At 48.7% G+C, this 25,708-nt stretch overlaps 2 protein-coding genes across 2 annotated transcripts in view; one reads left to right on the plus strand and one right to left on the minus strand.

The window, feature by feature from the left end:
- The window catches only part of kitlga (kit ligand a), a 168,601-nt gene that overhangs the window by 29,187 nt on the left and 113,706 nt on the right, over nucleotides 1–25,708 (plus strand). The gene's annotated exons all lie outside the window — the stretch shown is intronic.
- Nucleotides 12,713–13,324, minus strand: LOC139280548 (protein TsetseEP-like; the record flags this gene model as incomplete). The annotated part of the gene is made up of 2 exons (XM_070900033.1): nucleotides 12,713–12,805; nucleotides 13,244–13,324. Coding segments are annotated over 2 exons (174 nt in total), but the record flags the coding sequence as incomplete, so codon positions are not given.

The raw sequence follows: 25,708 nt of genomic DNA on the forward strand, positions 1-25,708 counted from the left end.
GGGGCGGTATCGGAGCGGTATCGGGGCGGTATCGGAGCGGGGCGGTATCGGGGCGGGGCGGTATCGGAGCGGGGCGGTATCGGGGCGGGGCGGTATCGGGGCGGTATCGGAGCGGGGCGGTATCGGAGCGGTATCGGGGCGGTATCGGAGCGGGGCGGTATCGGGGCGGGGCGGTATCGGGGCGGGGCGGTATCGGAGCGGGGCGGTATCGGGGCGGGGCAGTATCGGGGCGGTATCGGGGCGGTATCGGAGCGGGGCGGTATCGGAGCGGGTTCGGAGCGGAGCGGTATCGGGGCGGTATCGGAGCGAGGCGTTATCGGGGCGGTATCGGGGCGGTATCGGAGCGGGGCGGTATCGGGGCGGTATCGGAGCGGGTTCGGAGCGGAGCGGTATCGGGGTGGGGCGGTATCGGGGCGGTATCGGAGCGGGAGCGGGGCGGTATCGGAGCGGGGCGGTATCGGAGCGGTATCGGGGCGGTATCGGAGCGGGGCGGTATCGGGGCGGTATCGGGGCGGGGCGGTATCGGGGCGGGGCGGTATCGGAGCGGGGCGGTATCGGGGCGGGGCGGTATCGGGGCGGTATCGGAGCGGGGCGGTATCGGGGCGGTATCGGAGCGGGAGCGGGGCGGTATCGGAGCGGGGCGGTATCGGAGCGGGAGCGGGGCGGTATCGGAGCGGAGCAGTATCGGGGTGGGGCGGGATCAGAGCGGGATCGGAGCGGTATCGGAACACCGCCCTAATGTGTTGCAACATCCCTTAAAGGGGATGTCTGAAAAGACAGATGGCAACCTGTTCTTCGTTGAGTCAGTACATCAAAAGAAAGATCTGCTGCACGATAAAGGAAACTTGAACCGTGCTATTCATGTCATTCTCAGCATCGTGGAGCTGAAGGTGGATTCACTCTGGAGCATCCACGATGCTGAGAATGACATGAATAGCACGTTTAATGAGTTGGTCTTACCGCAGGTAAAGGGTCCACAGCCAGATAGGGAATGGAAGACCAGCAGGAAGAGCAGTGCAAGGAAGGTAGTGCAGGGGTCCCCTGTGGTCATCCCCCTGCAAAACAGATACACCGTTTTGAGTACTGTTGAGGGGGGATGACTCATCAGGGGAGAGCATCAGCAGCCAAGTTCATGGCATCGTGGCTGGCTCTCTTGCACAGGAGGGCAGGTGGGAGAGCAATAGTGATAGGGGATTCAATTGTCAGGGGAATAGATAGGCGTTTCTGCGGCCGCAACCGAGACTACAGGATGGTATGTTGCCTCCCTGGTGCAAGGGTCAAGGATGTCTCGGAGCGGGTGCAGGACATTCTAAAAAGGGAGGGAGAACAGCCAGTTGTCGTGGTGCACATTGGTACCAACGACATAGGTAAAAAAAAAGGGATGAGGTCCTCCGAAATGAATTAAAGGAGCTATGAGCTAAATTAAAAAGTAGGGCCTCAAAAGTAGTAATCTCGGGATTGCTACCAGTGCCACGTGCTAGTCAGAGTAGGAATCGCAGGATAGCGCAGATGAATACGTGGCTTGAGCAGTGGTGCAGCAGGGAGGGATTCAAATTCCTGGGGCATTGGAACCGGTTCTGGGGGAGGTGGGACCAGTACAAACCGGACGGTCTGCACCTGGGCAGGACCGGAACCAATGTCCTTGGGGGAGTGTTTGCTAGTGCTGTTGGGGAGGAGTTAAACTAATATGGCAGGGGGATGGGAACCAATGCAGGGAGACAGAGGGAAACAAAAAGGAGACAAAATCAAAAGACAGAAAGGAGATGAGGAAAAGTGGAGGGCAGAGAAACTCAAGGCAAAGAACAAAAAGGGCCACTGTACAGCAAAATTCTAAAAGGATAAAGGGTGTTAAAAAAACAAGCCTGAAGGCTTTGTGTCTTAATGCAAGGAGTATCCGTAATAAGGTGGATGAATTAACTGTGCAAATAGATGTTAACAAATATGATGTGATTGGGATTACGGAGACGTGGCTCCAGGATGATCAGGGCTGTGAACTCAACATCCAGGGGTATTCAACATTCAGGAAGGATAGAATAAAAGGAAAAGGAGGTGGGGTAGCAATAGCAGCGAACCCGGAGACTGGGAGAAATTTAGAACTCAGCAGAGGAGGACAAAGGATTTGATTAGGGCAGGGAAAATGGAGTACGAGAAGAAGATTGCAGGGAACATTAAGACGGATTGCAAAAGTTTCTATAGATATGTAAAGAGAAAAAGGTTAGTAAAGACAAACGTAGGTCCCCTGCAGTCAGAATCAGGGGAAGTCATAACGGGGAACAAAGAAATGGCAAACCAATTGAACAAGTACTTTGGTTCGGTATTCACTAAGGAGGACACTAACAACCTTACGGATATAAAAGGGGTCAGAGGGTCGAGTAAGGAGGAGAAACTGAGGGAAATCTTTATTAGTCGGAAAATTGTGTTGGGGAAATTGATGGGATTGAAGGCCAATAAATCCCTAGGGCCTGATGGACTGCATCCCTGGTGGCCTTGGAAATAGCGGATGCATTGACAGTCATTTTCCAACATTCCATTGACTCTGGATCAGTTCCTATCGAGTGGAGGGTAGCCAACGTAACCCCACTTTTTAAAAAAGGAGGGAGAGAGAAAACAGGGAATTATAGACCGGTCAGCCTGACATCGGCAGTGGGGTAAAATGATGGAATCAATTATTAAGGATGTCATAGCAGCGCATTTGGAAAGAGGTGACATGATAGGGCCAAGTCAGCATGGATTTGTGAAAGGGAAATCATGCTTGACAAATCTTCTGGAATTTTTTGAGGATGTTTCCAGTAGAGTGGATAAGGGAGAACCAGTTGATGTGGTATATTTGGACTTTCAGAAGGCTTTCGACAAGGTCCCACACAAGAGATTAATGTGCAAAGTTAAAGCACATGGGATTGGGGATAGTGTGCTGACATGGTTTGAGAACTGGTTGTCAGACAGGAAGCAAAGAGTAGGAGTAAATGGGGACTTTTCAGAATGGCAGGCGGTGACTAGTGGGGTACCGCAAGGTTCTGTGCTGGGACCCCAGCTGTTTACACTGTACATTAATGATTTAGACGAGGGGATTAAATGTAGTATCTCCAAATTTGCAGATGACACTAAGTTGGGTGGCAGTGTGAGCTGCGAGGAGGATGCTATGAGGCTGCAGAGCGACTTGGATAGGTTAGGTGAGTGGGCAAATGCATGGCAGATAAAGTATAATGTGGATAAATGTGAGGTTATCCACTTTGGTGGTAAAAACAGAGAGACAGACTATTATCTGAATGGTGACGGATTAGGAAAAGGGGAGGTGCAACGAGACCTGGTGTCATGGTACATCAGTCATTGAAGGTTAGCATGCAGGTACAGCAGGCGGTTAAGAAAGCAAATGGCATGTTGGCCTTCATAGCGAGGGGATTTGAGTACAGAGGCAGGGAGGTGTTGCTACAGTTGTACAGGGCCTTGGTGAGGCCACACCTGGAGTATTGTGTACAGTTTTGGTCTCCTAACCTGAGGAAGGACATTCTTGCTATTGAGGGAGTGCAGCGAAGGTTCACCAGACAGATTCCCAAGATGGCGGGACTGACATATCAAGAAAGACTGGATCAACTGGGCTTGTATTCACGAGTTCAGAAGAATGAGAGGGGACCTCAGAAACGTTTAAAATTCTGATGTGTTTAGACAGGTTAGATGCAGGAAGAATGTTCCCAATGTTGGGGAAGTCCAGAACCAGGGGTCACAGTCTAAGGATAAGGGGTAAGCCATTTAGGACCGAGATGAGGAGAAACTTCTTCAACCAGAGAGTGGTGAACCTGTGGAATTCTCTACCACAGAAAGTTGTTGAGGCCAATTTACTAAATATATTCAAAAAGGAGTTAGATATAGTCCTTACTACTCGGGGGATCAAGGGGTATGGCGAGAAAGCAGGAATGGGGTACTGAAGTTGCATGTTCAGCCATGAACTCATTGAATGGCGGTGCAGGCTCGAAGGGCTGAATGGCCTACTCCTGCACCTATTTTCTATGTTTCTATGTGACACATTAGGAAAAGGGGAGGTGCAACGAGACCTGGGTGTCATGATACATCAGTCATTGAAGTTTGGCATGCAGGTACAGCAGGCGGTGAAGAAGGCAAATGGTATGTTGGCCTTCATAGCGAGAGGATTTGAGTATAGGAGCAGGGAGGTCTTACTGCAGTTGTACAGGGTCTTGGTGAGGCCACACCTGGAATATTGTGTTCAGTTTTAGTCTGCTAATCTGAGGAAGGACGTTCTTGCTATAGAGGGAGTGCAGCGAAGGTTCACCAGGCTGATTCCCGGGATGACAGGACTGACATATGAAGAGAGACTGGATCGACTGGGCTTGTAGCCACTGGAGTTTAGAAGAATGAGAGGGGATCTCATACAAACATATAAAATTTTGACGGGACTGGACAGGTTAGAGGCAGGAAGAATGTTCCCGTTGCTGGGGAGTTCCAGAACCAGGGGTCACAGGGGTAAGCCTTTTAGGACCGAGATGAGGAGAAACTTCTTCAACCAGAGAGTGGTGAACCTGTGGAATTCTGTACCACAGAAAGTTGTTGAGGCCAGTTCATTAGATATATTCAAAAAGGAGTTGGATATGGCCCTTATGGCCAAAGGGATCAAGGGGTATGGAGAGAAAGCAGGAATGGGGTACTGAGGTTGAATGATCGGCCATGATCTTATTGAATGGTGGTGCAGGCTCGAAGGGCTGAATGGCCTACTCCTGCACCTAATTTCTATGTTTCTATATAAATACAAGTTGTTGTACATAGGCACCCAGCCACACACCATTCCTATTTTCACTTGGCAATTCATTGATGGAGACCTTGAGGGTCAGTTCTGGGAGTCCATGTTCTCCGGGGACCCCACGTGAGTGCGTGTCCCGCCCGATGAAATGGATGGAGAGCCACGTGTTGTGCGTTGGCGAATTTCCCATGATGGAGCGGCTGCAAGCCCAGCTCCTCACTGAGGGAGTCGAATTGACCCTAAGGTGTTTTAAAAGAATTCGATGAAACAATTAATGCCTGCCAGAGGGCAGCCAGCTGCTAGGTGCATAACGCAAGCTGCCAAGTGACGAGGTCATGCTCCAGAACCTGTCGTGTCAGTTTCTTGTTTTAACAAAATGGCAGCGATCTATGTGGAGCTTCCAGCCTTGAACTCAGTTAGTCTGAGTTTGGAAAACCCGTTCCATTGCAAGCCCAGGACAGCTGAGATGAGCAGAAGAGCGTCGAGGCTGAGGTTTACATCGCGTTTATATCGAGAACTTTCCCAGTGAACTTCATTTTTGGTATCCGTGGCTCAGCGGGCAACACCCTCGCCTCTTGTCAGAAGCTTGTGGGTTCAGAGTCGAAACCAAGGCCCCGTCTACCCTATTGGGTGCACATAAAAGATCCCACGGCACTATTTCGAAGAAGAGCAGGGGAGGTACCCCAGGTGTCCTGGGGCCAATATTTATCCCTCAATCAAACATCGCTAAAACAGATTATCTAGTTATTATCACATTGCTGTTTGTGGGAGCTTGCTGTGCATAAATTGCCTGCTGCGTTTCCCAGATTACAACAGTGACTACACTCCAAAACAACTTCATTGGCTGTAAAGCACTTGGAAACGACTTGTGGTCATGAAAGGCGCTATACAAACGCAAGTCTTTCTTTCATTTCAATGGACGCAAAGTCAAGGCGGGTTCTGTTTCTGAGCAACCTTCCCTGCCAGATTTTTCCTTCTGTGATGTGCACAGACAATGCTTAATGCCTAGCTGATGGAGACCAACATCTACTCCAAGGCCCCAAGCTAGGAGGCTCTCATCAATGTGCTCATAGACGACAAATATTTTCCGAAACAGAATTGGAGACGTACTGAAGCTTACGCACACAGGAACTTGTAGGCAAGAAAAGACCAAGGGTCACCTCCTACCATCCTGATAGTCACACGATACAATGATACTGGAGTTATTGCCCAAACTAAACAATCGCTTTCTATTAATTAGCCTACAACAGACCCAGATATGACGGGAACCATGGGTCAAACATCACACTCCCTCACAAGCTTGCTACACTTAAAGGAAGAACTTGCATTTATATAGCGCCTTTCATGACCTCAGAACGTTCCAAAGCACTTTACAGCCAATGAAGTACTTTGGAATTGTAGTCGCTGTTGTAATGTGGGAAACAAATAGAGATAGGAATTGTGAGATGAGAAAAGACCAAGGTCCACCTAGATCTGCTTCTATCAGCCTGGCGGTCACATGATACAAGGATAATGACCGCAATGAGTCGACAACAGGCCCAGACAGGACATGGCCTTCCCGTTTGCTGCGTAATTCTATGATGAGATCAAGGCTCCGTGGAGGATGAAGTCGCACTCCGCTTCACTTCAGAGTCGGTGTTGGACCCCTTGGGGAAGAGTGACCATAATATGGTGGAATTCTGCATTAGGATGGAGAATGAAACAGTTAATTAAGAGACCATGGTCCAGAACTTAAAGAAGGGTAACTTTGAAGGTATGAGGCGTGAATTGGCTAGGATAGATTGGCGAATGATACTGAAGGGGTTGACTGTGGATGGGCAATGGCAGACATTTAGAGACCGCATGGATGAATTACAACAATTGTACATTCCTGCCTGGCGTAAAAATAAAAAAGGGAAGGTGGCTCAACTGTGGCTATCAAGGGAAATCAGGGATAGTATTAAAGCCAAGGAAGTGGCATACAAATTGGCCAGAAATAGCAGCGAACCCGGGGACTGGGAGAAATTTAGAACTCAGCAGAGGAGGACAAAGGGTTTGATTAGGGCAGGGAAAATGGAGTACGAGAAGAAGCTTGCAGGGAACATGAAGACGGATTGCAAAAGTTTCTATAGATATGTAAAGAGAAAAAGGTTAGTAAAGACAAACGTAGATCCCCTGCAGTCAGAATCAGGGGAAGTCATAACGGGGAACAAAGAAATGGCGGACCAATTGAACAAGTACTTTGGTTTGGTATTCACTGAGGAGGACACAAACAACCTTCCGGATATAAAAGGGGTCGGAGGGTCTAGTAAGGAGGAGGAACTGAGGGAAATCCTTATTAGTCGGGAAATTGTGTTGGGGAAATTGATGGGATTGAAGGCCGATAAATCCCCAGGGCCTGATGGACTGCATCCCAGAGTACTTAAGGAGGTGGCCTTGGAAATAGCGGATGCATTGACAGTCATTTTCCAACATTCCATTGACTCTGGATCAATTCCTATGGAGTGGAGGGTAGCCAATGTAACCCCACTTTTTAAAAAAGGAGGGAGAGAGAAAACAGGGAATTATAGACCGGTCAGCCTGACATTGGTAGTGGGTAAAATGATGGAATCAATTATTAAGGATGTCATAGCAGTGCATTTGGAAAGAGGTGATATGATAGGTCCAAGTTAGCATGGATTTGTGAAAGGGAAATCATGCTTGACAAATCTTCTGGAATTTTTTGAGGATGTTTCCAGTAGAGTGGACAAGGGAGAACCAGTTGATGTGGTATATTTGGACTTTCAGAAGGCCCACACAAGAGATTAATGTGCAAAGTTAAAGCACATGGCATTGGAGGTAGTGTGCTGACATGGATTGAGAACTGGTTGTCAGACAGGAAGCAAAGAGTAGGAGTAAATGGGGACTTTTCGGAATGGCAGGCAGTGACTAGTGGGGTACCGCAAGGTTCTGTGCTGGGGCCCCAGCTGTTTACACTGTACATTAATGATTTAGACGAGGGGATTAAATGTAGTATCTCCAAATTTGCAGATGACACTAAGTTGGGTGGCAGTGTGAGCTGCGAGGAGGATGCTATGAGGCTGCAGAGCGACTTGGATAGGTTAGGTGAGTGGGCAAATGCATGGCAGATGAAGTATAATGTAGATAAATGTGAGGTTATCCACTTTGGTGGTAAAAACCGAGAGACAGACTATTATCTGAATGGTGACAGATTAGGAAAAGGGGAGGTGCAACGAGACCTGGGTGTCATGGTACATCAGTCATTGAAGGTTGGCATGCAGGTACAGCAGGCGGTTAAGAAAGCAAATGGCATGTTGGCCTTCATAGCGAGGGGATTTGAGTACAGGGGCAGGGAGGTGTTGCTACAGTTGTACAGGGCCTTGGTGAGGCCACACCTGGAGTATTGTGTACAGTTTTGGTCTCCTAACTTGAGGAAGGACATTCTTGCTATTGAGGGAGTGCAGCGAAGGTTCACCAGACTGATTCCCGGGATGGCGGGACTGACCTATAGGGTCTTAAAAGAAGTGGCTGCAGAGATAGTGGATGCATTGGGTGTAATCTACCAAAATTCCTTGGATTCTGTGGCAGTCCCAGTGGATTGGAAAACCGCAAATGTAACGCGCCTATTTAAAAAAAAAAAAGAAGCAGTCAAAAAGCAGGAAACTATAGACTATTTAACCTTACATCTGTCACTGGGAAAATGCTGGAGTCTATTATTAAGGAAGAAATAGTGGGACATTTGGAAAAGCATGATTTAATCAAGCAGAGTCAGCATGGTTTTATGAAAGGGAAATCATGTTTGACAGATTTGCTGGAGTTCTTTGAGAATGTAACGAGTAGGGTGGATAAGGGGGAACCAGTGGATGTGGTGTATTTGGATTTCCAGAAGGCATTTAATAAGGTGCCACATAAAAGGTTACTGCACAAGATAAAAGTTCACAGGGTTGGGGGTAATATATTAGCATAGATAGAGAATTGGCTAATTAACAGAAAACAGAGAGTCGGGATAAATGGGTCATTTTACGGTTGGCAAACAGTAACTAGTGGGGTGCATCCGGGATCAGTGCTGGGTCCTCAACTATTTACAATCTATATTAATGACTTGGATGAAGGGACCGAGTGTAATGTAGCCAAGTTTGCTGATAATATAAAGATGGGTGGGAAAGCAAATTGTGAGGAGGACACAAAAAATCTTCAAAGGGATATAGACAGGCTAAGTGAGTGGGCAAAAATTTGGCAGATGGAGTATAATGTGGGAAAATGTGAGGTTATCCACTTTGGCAGAAAAAACAAAAGCAAATTATAATTTAAATGGAAAAAAATTGCAAAGTGCTGCAGTACAGAGGGACCTGGGGGTCCTTGTGCATGAAACACAAAATGTTATTATGCAGGTACAGCAAGTGATCAGGAAGGCAAATGGAATGTTGGCCTTTATTGCAAGGGGGATGGAGTATAAAAGCAGCGAAGTCCTGTTACAACTGTACAGGGTATTGGTGAGGCCACACCTGGAGTACTGTGTACTTAAGGAAGGATATACTTGCATTGGAGGTGTTCAGAGAAAGTTCACTAGGTTGGTTCCGAGGATGAGGGAGTTGACTTATGAAGATAGGTTGGGCCTCTAATCATTGCAGTTCAGAAGAATGAGAGGTGATCTTATCGAAACATATAAGATAATGAGGGGGCTTGACAAGGTGGATGCAGAGAGGATGTTTCCACTCATAGGGGAAACTAAAACTAGGGGACATAGTCTCAGAATAAGGGGCCGCCCATTTAAAACTGAGATGAGGAGGAATTTCTTCTCTCGGAGGGTTGTAAATCTGTGGAACTCTCTGCCCCAGAGAGCTGTGGAGGCTGGGTCATTGAATATATTTAAGGTGGAGATAGACAGATTTTTGAGTGCTAAGGGAGTAAAGGGTTATGGTGAGCGGGCAGGGAAGTGGAGCTGAGTCCATGATCAGATCAGCCATGATCGTATTAAATGGCGGAGCAGGCTCGAGGGGCCAAATGGCCGACTCCTGCTCCTATTTCTTATGTTCTTATGTTTTTTAAGGGCAGAATTTGGACCCCATTCCAGGAATCCCCAGCGAGGGAATTGGATTATTAATCCAGAAACGTAACTACTACACTACCGTGCATGCCTATTGTGATTGTTAGCGGCTCTACCTGTCTCTGATTATACATTGATTAGCAAACTGCGGCGTATCAAAGGAATGCAAACCTTTGCCCATTGTTAGGTGTGTTTTAAATAACTTTTTGCCGACATGGATTAGCGTTGTAAACAAGAGCTGAATCACTCCCAACTGCAGCCCAGATACACACAGAAATTGGCCTGCCCTGCACCTCCCATTAGCACCTGCAGGGGGCGGTAACAGGACGCTAAGGGCTTACCGGCTGGGCATGGCGAGATCACCATCGCTCGCGAACTTCCCTAGCGGGTTTTGCATTGGCGCTGAAACTTACTGCCTTGCTCTCTCGCGCCCCGTGGATGTTGACATCATCCGGTGCGCAGCGCCTCGTTACCGCCCCGGATGTGATATTCGCTCCCGCCCCCTGCAGCATCGGCGGGCATCAACAGCGGCAGCTGCAGGAGACATAGTCACCTCAGCTGGCCGCTCGGGAAGCGCTAATTGAAGGCAGCGGCGGTCAGGGAGGGCCAAGTTTATTTATATTCCCAGTGTGCTGTATTTGGCTTTTTTTGGGACCCCGCGATCGCTCAGCCCTGCACTCCCTCAGAGCGCTTGGGGCGGCTATGGACCGAGCACGGGTGCCGTGGGCCAACACCCAGGCTGAAGGAAAACTCAGTCACCCCAGCATTGGCCCTTCCCGTTAAAGTGAGGGATAGAGCCTCCAAAGGTGGCAGTGCTGCACGGAATGTTGCTCAGGGCTCTGCCACTACCACACCTCTCACTCCCTGGCCAGCTCCTGTGGGGGGGGGGGGGGGGGTGGGTGACGAGTGGGATTGGGAGATGGGGAGATCCTCCAGGAGCCAATCCCGGCGGGGGTCGAGGGTGGGCCCCGGAAGTGAGCCAGGAGGCTCCTTCCTGGTCCCCACAGAAATTCTTCCCCTCTCCCCCGTAGAAAATGTTGGAGCCTTTACTGGGAGAGGATCCTGTAACGGCCGAGCATCACCCATTTGTACCCCAAACTAGCAATTGTACGATAACCGGGAATGCTAACGAGGAAAGGGATTACACATTAAATGGTACAACACTGAGAAGTGTAGAGGAACAGAGGGACCTTGGAGTGCAGGTCCACAGATCCCTGAAAGGAGCAGGCCAGGTAGATAAGGTGGTTAAGAAGACATACGGAATGCTTGCCTTTATTAGTCGAGGCATGGAATACAAGAGCAAGGAGGTTATGCTTGAACTGTATAAAACACTGGTTAGGCCGCAGCTGGAGTACTGCGTGCAGTTCTGGTCACCGCATTACAGGAAAGATGTGATTGCACTGGAGAGGGTGCAGAGGAGATTTACAAGAATGTTGCCTGGACTGGAGAATTTTGGCTACGAGGAAAGATTGGATAGGCTGGGTCTGTTTTCTTTGGAACAGAGGAGGCTGAGGGGGAGACCTTATTGAGGTATATAAAATTATGAGGGGCCTAGATAGAGTGGATAGAATGAACCTGTTCCCCTTCATAGAGGGGTCAACAACCAGGGGGCATAGATTTAAAGTAATTGGGGGGAGGTTTAGAGGGGATTTGAGGGGAAATGTCTTCACCCAGAGGGTGGTGGGGGGTCTGGAACTCACTGCCTGAAAGGGTGGTAGAGGCAGAAACCCTCACCACATTTAAAAGATACTTGGATGTGCACCTGAAGTGCCGTAACCTGCAGGGCTACGGACCTAGAGCTGGAAAGTGGGATTCGGCTGGGTGGCTCTTTGTCGGCCGGCGTGGACACGATGGGCCGAATGGCCTCCTTCCGTGCGGTAAATTTCTGTGATTCTATGAACTGGCGTAGGACCCTCTGTTTGCATACTTCACACAGTCTCGGAACAGAATGTTACTCCATGTTGGCGGCCAAGCTGCCCACCCATTTACAGGCCCCCCCCCCTCCCTGAAAAGTGCGTCAGGCAAGCCTTGGACGTCCATATGACGTCCCGACGATTTTCAAGTCACCTGGAGAATGAGCGGCCTGTAGACACCAATCCTCCCCAGGCGAACTGCAGACACACAGGTTGCAAGATTAGAAGTTAATACTCAGCCTGGAGGCTGCTGTTAATGAGCAACAGATTTTAATGTGCGCCAGGACTTGGCTTCGGTCCGCTGCTGACCTCAGAGCTCCTGGTCGTAAATCATGCTCCTTTTGAAGCAGAACTTGCAGCTGCAACTTAGGTGTGCCAAAAGCACAATGTAGCAAGATGTTTAAGAAAGGTCTTTCACGCCTAGCTGTGTAATGTTGAATCAGAGGGTAAAACATATTTAACCGGAGCTGCAAAAGGACCAAGACAATCTTCTCGGTGGGACTCTGATGCATTTCTGACAGTCAATACCAAAATATTTCTGGAAATGTCAATTGTTTAGGATTGGGGTTTTGTTTAGGCTTCGGGTTTTGTTTAGGCTTCGGGTTTTGTTTAGGCTTCGGGTTTTGTTTAGGGTTAAGGTTTTGTTTAGGATTGGGGTTTTGTTTAGGGTTTTGTTTAGGGTTTTGTTTAGGGATGGGGTTTTGTTTCGGGTTGGGGTTTTGTTTCGGGTTGGGGTTTTGTTTAGGCTTCAGGTTTTGTTTAGGGTTAAGGTTTTGTTTAGGATTGGGATTTTGTTTAGGGTTTGGTTTAGGGTTTTGTTTAGGGTTGGGGTTTTGTTTTGGGTTAGGGTTTTGGTTAGGGTTGGGGTTTTGGTTAGGGTTTGGTTTCGGGTTAGGGTTTTGTTTAGGGTTCGGGTTTTGTTTAGGGTTAGGGTTTTGTTTAGGGTTTTGTTTAGGGTTAGGGTTTTGTTTAGGGTTAGGGTTTTGTTTAGGGTTAGGGTTTTGTTTAGGGTTGGGGTTTTGTTTAGGGTTTTGGTTGTGGTTTTGTTTCGGGTTGGGGTTTTGTTTCGGGTTGTGGTTTTGTTTCGGGTTTTGTTTCGGGTTGTGGTTTTGTTTGGGGTTTTGTTTCGGGTTGTGGTTTTGTTTGGGGTTTTGTTTCGGGTTGTGGTTTTGTTTGGGGTTTTGTTTCGGGTTGGGGTTTTGTTTAGGGTTTTGTTTCGGGTTGGGGTTTTGTTTAGGGTTTTGTTTCGGGTTGTGGTTTTGTTTGGGGTTTTGTTTCGGGTTGGGGTTTTGTTTAGGGTTTTGTTTCGGGTTGTGGTTTTGTTTGGGGTTTTGTTTCGGGTTGTGGTTTTGTTTGGGGTTTTGTTTCGGGTTGGGGTTTTGTTTAGGGTTTTGTTTCGGGTTGGGGTTTTGTTTAGGGTTTTGTTTCGGGTTGGGGTTTTGTTTAGGGTTTTGTTTCGGGTTGGGGTTTTGTTTAGGGTTTTGTTTCGGGTTTTGTTTCGGGTTGTGGTTTTGTTTGGGGTTTTGTTTCGGGTTGGGGTTTTGTTTAGGGTTTTGTTTCGGGTTGGGGTTTTGTTTCGGGTTGTGGTTTTGTTTGGGGTTTTGTTTCGGTTTGTGGTTTTGTTTGGGGTTTTGTTTCGGGTTGGGGTTTTGTTTAGGGTTTTGTTTCGGGTTGTGGTTTTGTTTGGGGTTTTGTTTCGGGTTGTGGTTTTGTTTCGGGTTGTGGTTTTGTTTGGGGTTTTGTTTCGGGTTGGGGTTTTGTTTAGGGTTTTGTTTCGGGTTGGGGTTTTGTTTCGGGTTGGGGTTTTGTTTAGGGTTTTGTTTCGGGTTGGGGTTTTGTTTCGGGTTGGGGTTTTGTTTAGGGTTTTGTTTCGGGTTGGGGTTTTGTTTAGGGTTTTGTTTCGGGTTGGGGTTTTGTTTCGGGTTGGGGTTTTGTTTAGGGTTTTGTTTCGGGTTGGGGTTTTGTTTAGGGTTTTGTTTCGGGTTGGGGTTTTGTTTAGGGTTTTGTTTCGGGTTAGGGTTTTGTTTCGGGTTGTGGTTTTGTTTGGGGTTTTGTTTCGGGTTGTGGTTTTGTTTGGGGTTTTGTTTCGGGTTGGGGTTTTGTTTCGGGTTGGGGTTAGGGTTGTATTACAGGGTAAGGAAATAGCATTGCCCAAGTATCTTTGGTAGGTAAGGAGCTCGAATATTACAATAACAACCTGTATTTATATCGCGCCTTTCATATAGTGAAACGTCCCAAGGCGCTTCACAGGGGTATTGTGAAATATAAAATTTGACACCGAGCCGCAAAAATAGAAATTAAGAAACAATTTGGCCAAAATCTTAGTCAAAGAGGTTTTCAGGAGCATCTTGAAGAAGAGAGGAGAGGTGGAGAGGTTTAGGGAGAGAATTCCAGATATTAGGGTCTATTATGAAGGCACAGCGATTGTTGAGTGATTATAATCAGTGATACTCAAGAGGGCACAATTAGAGGAGCGCAGACATCTCGAGGGGGGGGAGGAAATTGCAGAGATTGGGGGGGCGCGCAGCCATGGAGGTATCTGAAAACCAGGATGAGAATTTTGAAATCGAAACGTTGCTTAACCGGGAACATAGAAAAGTATCACGTGGCACTTCACAGTGTCACCAGAGAATGATTGATCATGAACCATAGACGGAGATACAAGCCGGCAGGTGGCTAAATGCTTGGTCCAAGAGCTAGGTTCGAAAAAGTGAAGTGAAGAGCTTAAAGGAAGGAATTCCAGGGCTTGATGGAAGCAGGCCACGTTTTTTTTTTTGGAACCCTGACAGACCTTACTGAAGCTACATGTCTGTGGGTATTCACAATTCATAACACTTTAATTACCTTTTGAAAGATTTCCAATGGTCTCCTTATCTTTCACCAGAGGAATTTGTGTGAGGGCATACAGTTATTCAACAGTTGAAAGAAGATAGTGCGAACCAGCATAGTGCCAACCAAGTCCACTTGTTCCTCCTCACTCGCTCTATGTTCAGTACCAGATATTCCTGTTATTTGCAGGGTATCATTAGGGACATCTGCACAGCTCCTTTTATGTTCCCAGATGTACCCAAGCATGTCACCACCTACAAAATACTTTGCAAACGCTGTAGTCAATTTACACACATCAAACTCCTAAACGACAATTAGATTGCGAACCTATTAATCTGGTTTCCCCCCCCCCCACCCGGTGTTGATTGACATATTTGTTGGCTGGGACAGAGGGCAAAGTCCCCTGCTCTTCAAATAGTGCCACGGGATTATCTGTCAGCCAGTGGTTCAGTGGGTAGCACATGCCCCTGAGGTCATGGGTTCAAGTACCGCTCCTGAGCACAAAAATCCAGGCTGACACTCTCCGTGCAGTACTGAGCAAGTGCTGCACTGTCAGAGGTGCCATCTTTCGGATGAGATGTTAAACCGAGGCCCCGTCTGCTCTCTCAGGTTGGCGTAAAAGATCCCATGGCACTATTTCGTAGAAACATAGAAAATAGGTGCAGGAGTAGGCCATTCGGCCCTTCGAGCCTGCACCACCATTCAATATGATCATGGCTGATCATTCCCTCAGTACCCCTTTCCTGCTTTCTCTCCATACCAATTGATCCCTTTAGCCGTGAGTGTCATATCTAACTCCCTCTTGAATATATCTAACGAACTGGCATCAACAGCTCTCTGCGGTAGGGAATTCCACAGGTTAACAACTCTCTGAGTGAAGAAGTTTCTCCTCATCTCAGTCCTAAATTGCTTACCCGTTATCCTAAGACTGTGTCCTCTGGTTCTGGACTTCCCCAACATCGGGAACATTCTACCCGCATCTAACCTGTCCCATCCCATCAGAATTTTATACGTTTCTATGAGATCCCCTCTCATCCTTCTAAACTCCAGTGAATAAAGGCCCAGTCGATCCAGTCTCTCCTCATATGTCAGACCAGCCATCCCGGGAATCAGTCTGGTGAACCTTCGCTGCACTCCCTCAATAGCAAGAATGTCCTTCCTCAGATTAGGAGACCAAAACGGAACACAATATTCCAGGTGTGGCCTCACCAAGGCCCTGTAGAACTGCACTAATACCTCCATGCTCCTATACTCAAAATCCCTAGCTTTAAAGGCCAACATACCATTTGCCTTCCTCACCGCCTGCTGTACCTGCATGCCAACCTTCAATGACTGATGTCCCATGACACCCAGGTCTCGTTGCACCTCCCCTTTTCCTAATCTGCCGCCATTCAGATAATATTCTGCCTTTGTGTTTTTGCCCCCAAAGTGGATAACCTCACATTTATCCACATTATACTGCATCTGCCATGCATTTGCCCACTCACCTAACCTGTCCAAGTCACCCTGCAGCCTCTTAGCGTCCTCCTCACAGCTCACACCGCCACCCAATTTAGTGTCATCTGCAAACTTGGAGATATTACACTCAATTCCTTCATCCAAATCATTGATGTATATTGTAAATAGCTGGGGTCCCAGCACTGAGCCCTGCGGCACTCCACTAGTCACTGCCTGCCATTCTGAAAAGGACCCATTTATCCCGACTCTCTGCTTCCTGTCTGCCAACCAGTTCTCTATCTACGTCAGTACATTACACCCAATACCATGTGCTTTAATATTGCACACCAATCTCTTGTGTGGGACCTTGTCAATAGCCTTTTGAAAGTCCAAATACACCACATCCACTGGTGCTCCCTTGTCCACTCTACTAGTTGCATCCTCAAAAAAGTTTAGCAGATTTGTCAAGCATGATTTCTACGTCATAAATTCATGCTGACTTAGACTGATCCTGTCACTGCTTTCTAAATGCGCTGTTATTTCATCTTTAATAATTGATTCCAACATTTTCCCCACTACTGAAGTCAGGCTAACCGGTCTATAATTACCCGCTTTCTCTCTCGCTCCTTTTTTAAAAAGTGGTGTTACATTAGCTACCCTCCAGTCTATAGGAACTGATCCAGAGTCGATAGACTGTTGGAAAATGATCACCAATGCTTCCACTGTTTCTCGGGCCACTTCCTTAAGTACTCTGGGATGTAGACTATCAGGCCCCGGGGATTTATTGGCCTTCAAACCCATCAATTTCCCGAACACATTTTCCTGACTAATAAGGATTTCCTTCAGTTCCTCCTTCTCACTAGACCCTAGGTCCCCTAGTATTTCCGGAAGGTTATTTGTGTCTTCCTTCGTGAAGACAGAACCAAAGTACTTGTTCAACTGGTCCGCCATTTCTTTGTTCCCCATTATAAATTCACCTGATTCTGACCGCAAGGGACCTACGTTTGTCTTCACTAATCTTTTTCTCTTCACATATCTATAGAAGCTTTTGCAGTCAGTTTTTATGTTCTCTGGCAAGCTTCCTCTCATACTCTATTTCCCCCCTCTTAATTAAACCCCTTGTCCTCCTCTGCTGAATTCTAAATTTCTCCCAGTCCTCAGGTTTGCTGCTTCTTCTGGCCAATTAGAAGAGCAGGGCAGTTATCCCCGGTGTCCTGGGGCCAATATTTATTCCTCAGTCACCATCACTAAAACAGATTATCTGATTATTATCACATTGCTGTTTGTGGGAGCTTGCTGTGCGCAGATTTCCGACCACGTTTCCTACGTTACAACAGAGACTACACTTCATTGGCTGTAAAATTGCATTGGGATGTCTGGTATATAAATGCAAGTCTTTTATCTGAACCGGTAGATGGGGCCTTGATTTATCCACCTGAACAGGTTTAACATCTCATCTCCCATAAAGTGGCAGCCTAGACTGTCAGTATCTGCCCGAAGTGGGGTTTGAAGCCCTGGCCTCCTGGCATAGAATTGAGAGAAAGAGCTTACTGTTCACAACCTCAGGACATCCCAAAGGGCTTTACAGCCGATGCTGTACAATTTGACGTGTAGTCACTGTTGTAATGTACGAAACATGGCGGCCAATTTGAGCACAGCAAGCTCCCACAAACAGCAACATGGTAATGACCAGATAATCTGTTTGTGATGTTGGCTGAGGGATAAATATTGGCCCAGGACACCGGGGAGAACTCGCCTGCTCTTCTTCGAAATACAGGTACAAAGCCTCAAATTCGGCAACCTCGGGACCGAGACTGTTCCACTTTTTGGATTTTTCCGGATTTCAGACAAGAAAATCAAGAGCGTGCGTATGCTACCAAGACACGCGGAGTACTAATGGTGGCGTGGGTCAGGTCAGACCGGGTCGAGGGTCATTGGGCGAGGCTCGGACCAATCACACGACATTTAAAACATTGCGACGAAGCCAATAACTAGTCCGGCCCATCGGTTTCTGGACAATAATTCTGGATTTTATTTTACTGAATATCTAATGGGATTTTCCCAAAAATGTCCGGTTTTGGGACAATGCTGATTTTCGGACAGCTGGACTTGAGACGGTGTGCCTGTGGTGCCACGCGACCTTGTTTGCACATCTCCTGTTCCTAATGTTCCTGTGAATTGTGTAACCTTGCGAGGGATTACTTAACACAATCGTGCTCCGTTTGGTCGGAACTCAAGGAACCCTGGTGGGTTCGGCTCCATCCACAGGAGCGTAATTCTGTGCAATTGATCCTGGTGTCACTTATTGTGACAAGGCAATGGTAGCATAGTGGTTATGTTACTGGACTAGTAATCTGGAGCTCTGGGTTCAAATCCCACTATGCCAGCTCAGGAATTTAAACTCAGTTATTCTCTCGCGTTTAGAAGAATGAGAGGTGATCTCATTGAAATATACACAATTTTGACAGGGTAGATGCAAGGGAGGATGTTTCCCCCGGGCTGGGGCATCTAGAACTAGGGGTCACAGTCTCAGGATAAGGGGTCGGCCATTTAGGACTGAGATGAGGAGAAACTTCTTCACTCAGAGGGTGGTGAATCTTTGGAATTCTCTGCCCCAGAGGGCTGTGGAGGCTCAGTCTTTGAGTATATTCAAGACAGAGATCAATAGATTTTTGGATCTCAAGAGACCTGGGGATAGTGCAGGAAAGTGTTGAGGTAGAAGATCAGCCATGATCTCATTGAATGGCGGAGCAGGCTCGAGGGGCCGAATGGCCTACTCCTGCTCCTATTTATTTTTAGCCTGGAATACAGCACAGAAGGAGGCCATTCAGCCCATCGTGCCGGTGCTGCCTCTTTGAAAGAGATACTCAATTAGTCCCACATCCCTGCTTCCCCCCCCCGCCCCCCAGCATAGCCTTGAAAATGTTTTCTGTTCCCTAATTCCCTTTTGAAAGTAACTATTGAATGTGCTTCCACCCACCTTTTCAGGCAGCGTGTTCCCAGTTACAGCAGCTCGCTGCGTTTGGAGAGTAGGGAGTACGACCCCTTCCCCACCGGTGCTGGGTGCCGGGGGAAGGAGAGGTGCAGGGGACTGGTGGGGAAGCAGCAGTCAGTGCTCAGTGGCCATCGCGAGGACACGTTCTCCTGCAGTGCGGTTGCTGGAGAACCCCAGGGGCAGCACGTTCCCACTCATTGTTGCTGATGGTCCTGTGACATGGACCAAGTGACATCACGGCAACCCTCCCCCATGCTAATCGCCAGGGGTTTCTCAATATGGGCTTTTAGCAAGACCCTAACAAGCCAAAAACGTCTCTCTTTTTTTTAATCTATTTGCTCTTTTTTGAGAACCGGTCTTCGAATGGATTCATCACTAAAGAGCAGCAGAATAGTGCCCCTGACTACATACGTTCGACTGGCCTTGCACCCAGTTTGCACACCTCCTTTTAGCAGTGGAGAATAGGACCCATGAGATCTAAAGAAAAAAAAATACTTGCATTTATATAGCGCCTTCCATGACCACTGGACGTCTCAAAGATCTTTACGGCCAATGAAGTACTTTTTGGAGTGTAGTCGCTGCTGTAATATAGGAAACGCAGCAGCTAATTTGTGCACAGCAAGCTCCCACAAACGGTAATGTGATAATGACCAGATAATCTCTTTTATTGATGTTGGTTGAGGGATAAATATTGGCCCCAGGACACCGGGGAGAACTCCCCTGCTCTTCTTCGGAATAATGCCGTGGGATCTTTTACGTCCACCTGAGAGAGCAGACGGGGCCTCGGTTTAACGTCTCATCTGAAAGACGGCATCTCTGGCAGTGCGGCGCTCCCTCAGCACTGCCCCTCCGACAGTGCGGCGCTCCCTCAGCACTGCCCCTCCGACAGTGCGGCGCTCCCTCAGCACTGCCCCTCCGACAGTGCGGCGCTCCCTCAGCACTGCCCCTCCGACAGTGCGGCGCTCCCTCAGCACTGCCCCTCCGACAGTGCGGCGCTCCCTCAGCACTGCCCCTCCGACAGTGCGGCGCTCCCTCAGCACTGCCCCTCCGACAGTGCGGCGCTCCCTCAGCACTGCCCCTCCGACAGTGCGGTGCTCCCTCAGCACTACACTGGGACTTGACCCCTTGAACCGCCCTCCCCCCGAACCTTCTGACAGAGGCGCGCGAGTGCCCCCCACTGAGCCACAGCTGCCACTGCCATTGGATTGTTAATGCCCATCCATCAAATTAACCCTATTCACGTCGTTTCCCCAGGGTTTCCGCGGATCTACCGGCAAAGGTACAGCGGACATTCAGGAGAACCCCCGCCGAAATTAATGACATCATTAATTTGACAGCCGTGTCTTCAGCCAGCTAGGCGCTAAGCTCTGGAATTCCTTCCCTCAACCTCTCTCTACTTCTCTGTCTTACTTTGAGACGCTCCTTATAACCTACCTCTTTGACCAAGCTTATGGTCACCTGCCCTAATATCTCCCTATGTACCTCGGTGTCAAACCATGTTTGTTAGCGCTCCTGTGAAGCACCTTAGGATGTCTTACTGCGTTAAAGGTGCTATATAAATGCAAGTTGTGGTTGTCAGGTTGCATTACCTGCATCATCATCATCATCATCATAGGCAGTCCCTCGGAATCGAGGAAGACTTGCTTCCACTCTAAAAGTGAGTTCTCAGGTGACTGAACAGTCCAATACGGGAATTACAGTCTGTCACAGGTGGAACAGATAGTGGTTGAGGGAAGGGGAGGGTGGGACTGGTTTGCCGCACGCTCCTTCCGCTGCCTGCGCTTGCTTTCTGCATGCTCTCGGCGACGAGACTCGAGGTGCTCAGCGCCCTCCTGGATGCACTTCCTCCACTTTGGGCGGTCTTTGGCCAGGGACTCCCAGGTGTCAGTGGGGATGTTGCACTTTATCAGGGAGGCTTTGAGGGTGTCCTTGTAACGTTTCCTCTGCCCACCTGGGGCTCGCTTGCTGTGAAGGAGTTCCGAGTAGAGCGCTTGCTTTGGGAGTCTCGTGTCAGGCATGCGGACAATGTGGCCTGCCCAGCGGAGCTGATCAAGTGTGGTCAGTGCTTCAATGCTGGGTATGTTGACCTGGTCAAGGACGCTAATGTTGGTGCGTCTGTCCTCCCAGGGGATTTGCAGGAATACTACCTGCATATACCGTATAGGGTAGCACACAGTTTGATTCACATTGCGTGGCAACAGACATAAAAGACATGAGATTATGCACACTGCATCAGGTTTTTGAGCGATAAGGGAGTGAAGGATTATGGGGAGCGGGCAGGGAAGTGGAGCTGAGTCCATGATCGGATCAGCCATGGTCTTATTGTATGGCAGAGCAGGCTCGAGGGGCCGAATGGCCAACTCCTACTCCTATTTCTTCTGTTCTTAAGAATGAAACTCGAAGCTTATTGATGGTGACAGGACCGATATCTGTTACTGTCTTGGAATGCACATCAAGCATTTACGGTATATAACAAGGTCAGAGAAGCTCGCTGACTGAATCAGATCAGGAACTGATAAAGTTTCTCAGATAATCAGCCCTACTGTCACAAAGCAATTTAATTATCGTTTTTTTGCACTGTTAAAAGCTAATTTAAGTAGATATTAGAGTGAAGTAATCGCGTGACAGGAATTCACATGGGGAATCGCACGAACAATCGCATTAGACCAGCACCAATACAGACATGTGATCCTTCCTGTTTGATTTCCTTCTTTGCGATCCATCTGAGGCAATTATTTCCACCCAAGCAAAGAAAGACTTGCATTTCTATAGCGCCTGTCACAATCTCAGGACGTCCCAAAGCGCTTTACAGCCAATGAAGTACTTTTGGAGTGTGGTCATTCCGTAATGTAGGAAACGTGGCAGCCAATTTGTGCACAGTAAGCTCCCAGATAATCTGTTGTAGTGATAATTGAGTGATTAATGTTGGTCCGGGACACCGGGGAGAACCCAGGAGCGACATTGGGATCCCTCACATCCACCAGAGAGAACACCAGAGGCGCTCCGTTTTAACGTCTCATCCAAAAGACGGCACCTCCGACAGTGTAGCACTCCCTCAGCACTGCACCCGAGTGTCAGATTTTGTGCTCAAGTCTCTGGAGTGGGACTTGAATCCAACGACCGTTTGACTTGGAGGTGAGAGTGCTGCCCACTGAACCATGGAAGATAGATAGATAGACAGATGCACACACACACAGACACACACGCGCACACAGTCACACACACAGTCACACGCGCACAGTCACACACACAGTCACACACACAGACACAGACACAGAGACACACACACACACAGATACCCATCATCATAGGCGGTCTCGCAAAACGAGGATGACTTGCTTCCACGCCAAAAAAAAGGATGAGTTCACAGGTGTTTCGAAAGAAGAACCAGAACTACGTATTGAAGGGTGGAAGATGCCTGTGCGTGGATTTTTTTAACGTGGGGTGACCGTTGTACACCAGCCACCACACGGGCTTGACAGAGCGAGGTCTTGGTCCAGTGGCAAGGGTTAACCAGGACGACTGGAGACCTGCTCTGCTGCACGGACCTAGTGCGCACACATATCGCAGTGTGGGCTGGCCACACAGACTGAGTGATGGATGGAGGTATCAGCCGTGTCTCAGTGGGCAGCACTCTCGCCTCAGAGTCAGAAAGTTGTGGGTTCAAATCCCACTCCAGGAACTTGAGCACAAAAATCTAGGCTGATGCTCCCAGTGCAGTACTGAAGGAGTGCTGCACTGTCAGATCAGACGTTAAACTGGGGCCCTGTCTGCTCTCTCAGGCGGTTGTAAAAATCCCATGGCACTATTTCGAAGAAGAGCAGGGGAGTTAACCCTGGTGTCCTGGGCCAATATTTATCCCTCAATCAATATTACAAAAACTGGTCATTATCACATTGCTGTTACTGGGAGCTTGCTGTGCACAAATTGGCTGCTGTGTTTCCCACATTACAACAGTGACTACACTTCGAAAGTGTTTCATTGCCTGTAAAGCACATTGAGACATCTGGTGGTCATGAAAGGCGCTATATAAATGCAAGTCTTTCTTTAGATAGATGGGGGGAATAAGTTCAAATTGTATTCACTGTGTGTAAAAACAGCCATTCACAGATCAGGCATAAGCTTCTGCCTTCAGTCTATAACTATGGGTGGGCCTTCATTGTGCTTTTAACGGTGTAAACCGTTGCCTTTTAATAAATAACACCCGTGCCAGGAGACTTTGTAAAACAATGAGAACGTGGACTGAACTATAACCCCTCCCCCACCCTCACACCCACCCCTCCCCCACCCTCACACCCACCCCTCCCCCACCCTCACACCCACCCCTCCCCCACCCTCACACCACCCCTCCCCCACCCTCACTGCCCACCCCTCCTCCAATCAGCGTTCCCGATTCGGGAGTTACCAATTGCAGTGATATCAAATGTGTGACTCATGTATTATTACACTGAAGAATCAATCATTGGACTCGAGTTAAAATTTACACTTCCTTGTTCTTTATCTACCCATTGTTGATTATTTGGTTTTGATCGGCTCGGTGAGCAGTGGCATGAGGAATGGTGCACATTCCGATGACGGTTGTGTTTTACTGAGTGTTCGATGCGCTTTCACTTACCCAGCGCATGTCTCCCGCCAACTGAACCACCTCGAAGACCAACCATTCCTTTCACTCAGCGAGTTGAGTTTTAGAAAGGGCGCAGCAACCAAACGTTTTGTGGGAGGGGCGGGTGGGAGGGGGGGGTAGAAAATCCGGTCGGGCCTCAGTTGGGGCGGGGTCCCGGGCCGAGCGGTACATTTTATGCCGGCAAATGGTTTGCGTCTGCCACCGCAAAATTCACCAGCTGGGCCCGGAGTGTGGGGCGGGCGCTAAGGGAGGCGTTGCACACCTCATCGAGGGCGCTAGGCCGGCTGAGCAAGGGGAAATCCCCAGATAAATAGCTGGCCCGGGAGTGCCATAACAGGGGTCGGGGGGGGGGACCCTGAAAAAACCCACCCAAAACATTCCCAATCCACAGCCCACGCCACCACAACATAAATCGCAAAAAAAAAATCATCTGTAAACCAATCGCACTGACCTGAGGTGGCCATTACTGACCTCACTGCGGCCGGTATAGGTCGGACCACCCGCTGTCACAGGCGATCCCAGCAGGGGGCGCTGCAGGTCGGAACGCCCGCTGTCACAGGCGGTCCCAGCAGGGGGCGCTGCGGGTCGGCACCCCCGCTGTCACAGGCGGTCCCAGCAGGGGGCGCTGCAGGTTGGAATGCCCGCTGTCACAGGCGGTCCCAGCAGGGGGCGCTGCAGGTCAGAACCCCCGCTGTCACAGGCGGTCCCAGCAGGGGGCGCTGCAGGTCGGACGGGTCGGGCGAGAGACAAAAATCGAGCCAGTGTCACAACCAGGGGGCATAGAAACATAGAAACATAGAAAATAGGTGCAGGAGTAGGCCATTCGGCCCTTCTAGCCTGCACCGCCATTCAATGAGTTCATGGCTGAACATTCAACTTCAGTACCCCATTCCTGCTTTCTCGCCATACCCCTTGATCCCCCTAGCAGTAAGGACCTCATCTAACTCCTTTTTGAATATATTTAGTGAATTGGCCTCAACAACTTTCTGTGGTAGAGAATTCCACAGGTTCACCACTCTCTGGGTGAAGAAGTTCCTCCGCATCTCGGTCCTAAATGGCTTACCCCTTATCCTTAGACTGTGACCCCTGGTTCTGGACTTCCCCAACATTGGGAACATTCTTCCTGCATCTAACCTGTCTAACCCCGTCAGAATTTTATATGTTTCTATGAGGTCCCCTCTCATTCTTCTGAACTCCAGTGAATACAAGCCCAGTTGATCCAGTCTTTCTTGATAGGTCAGTCCCGCCATCCCGGGAATCAGTCTGGTGAACCTTCGCTGCACTCGCTCAATAGCAAGAATGTCCTTCCTCAGGTTAGGAGACCAAAACTGTACACAATACTCCAGGTGTGGCCTCACCAATGCCCTGTACAACTGTAGCAACACCTCCCTGCCCCTGTACTCAAATCCCCTTGCTATGAAGGCCAACATGCCATTTGCTTTCTTAACCGCCTGCTGCACCTGCATGCCAACCTTCAATGACTGATGTACCATGACACCCAGGTCTCTTTGCACCTCCCCTTTTCCTAATCTGTCACCATTCAGATAATAGTCTGTCTCTCTGTTTTTACCACCAAAGTGGATAACCTCACATTTATCCACATTATACTTCATCTGCCATGCATTTGCCCACTCACCTAACCTATCCAAGTCGCTCTGCAGCCTCATAGCATCCTCCTCGCAGCTCACACTGCCACCCAACTTAGTGTCATCCGCAAATTTGGAGATACTACATTTAATCCCCTCATCTAAATCATTAATGTACAGTGTAAACAGCTGGGGCCCCAGCACAGAACCTTGCGGTACCCCACTAGTCACTGCCTGCCATTCTGAAAAGTACCCATTTACTCCTACTCTTTGCTTCCTGTCTGACAACCAGTTCTCAATCCATGTCAGTACACTACCTCCAATCCCATGTGCTCTCTCCCGGGCGGTAACGCTCCGCGCCCCCTCCCCCTGTCGAATGTCCCGGCCGGGGTACTGGAAACTGGCCGTCCGGGCTCAAGTGCTTACCGCCGCCATTGCCGCCCCCTCCGTGGCACTAAGTGGGGCGGTAGAGACCGAATTTCCACCTCTTCACTCCTAAATTACAACAAAGTAATTATCACTAATGAGCCGAACATAAGAAATCGGAG

The sequence above is a fragment of the Pristiophorus japonicus genome, chromosome 15, assembly GCF_044704955.1.
Source record: "Pristiophorus japonicus isolate sPriJap1 chromosome 15, sPriJap1.hap1, whole genome shotgun sequence".
NCBI lineage: Eukaryota > Metazoa > Chordata > Chondrichthyes > Pristiophoridae > Pristiophorus > Pristiophorus japonicus.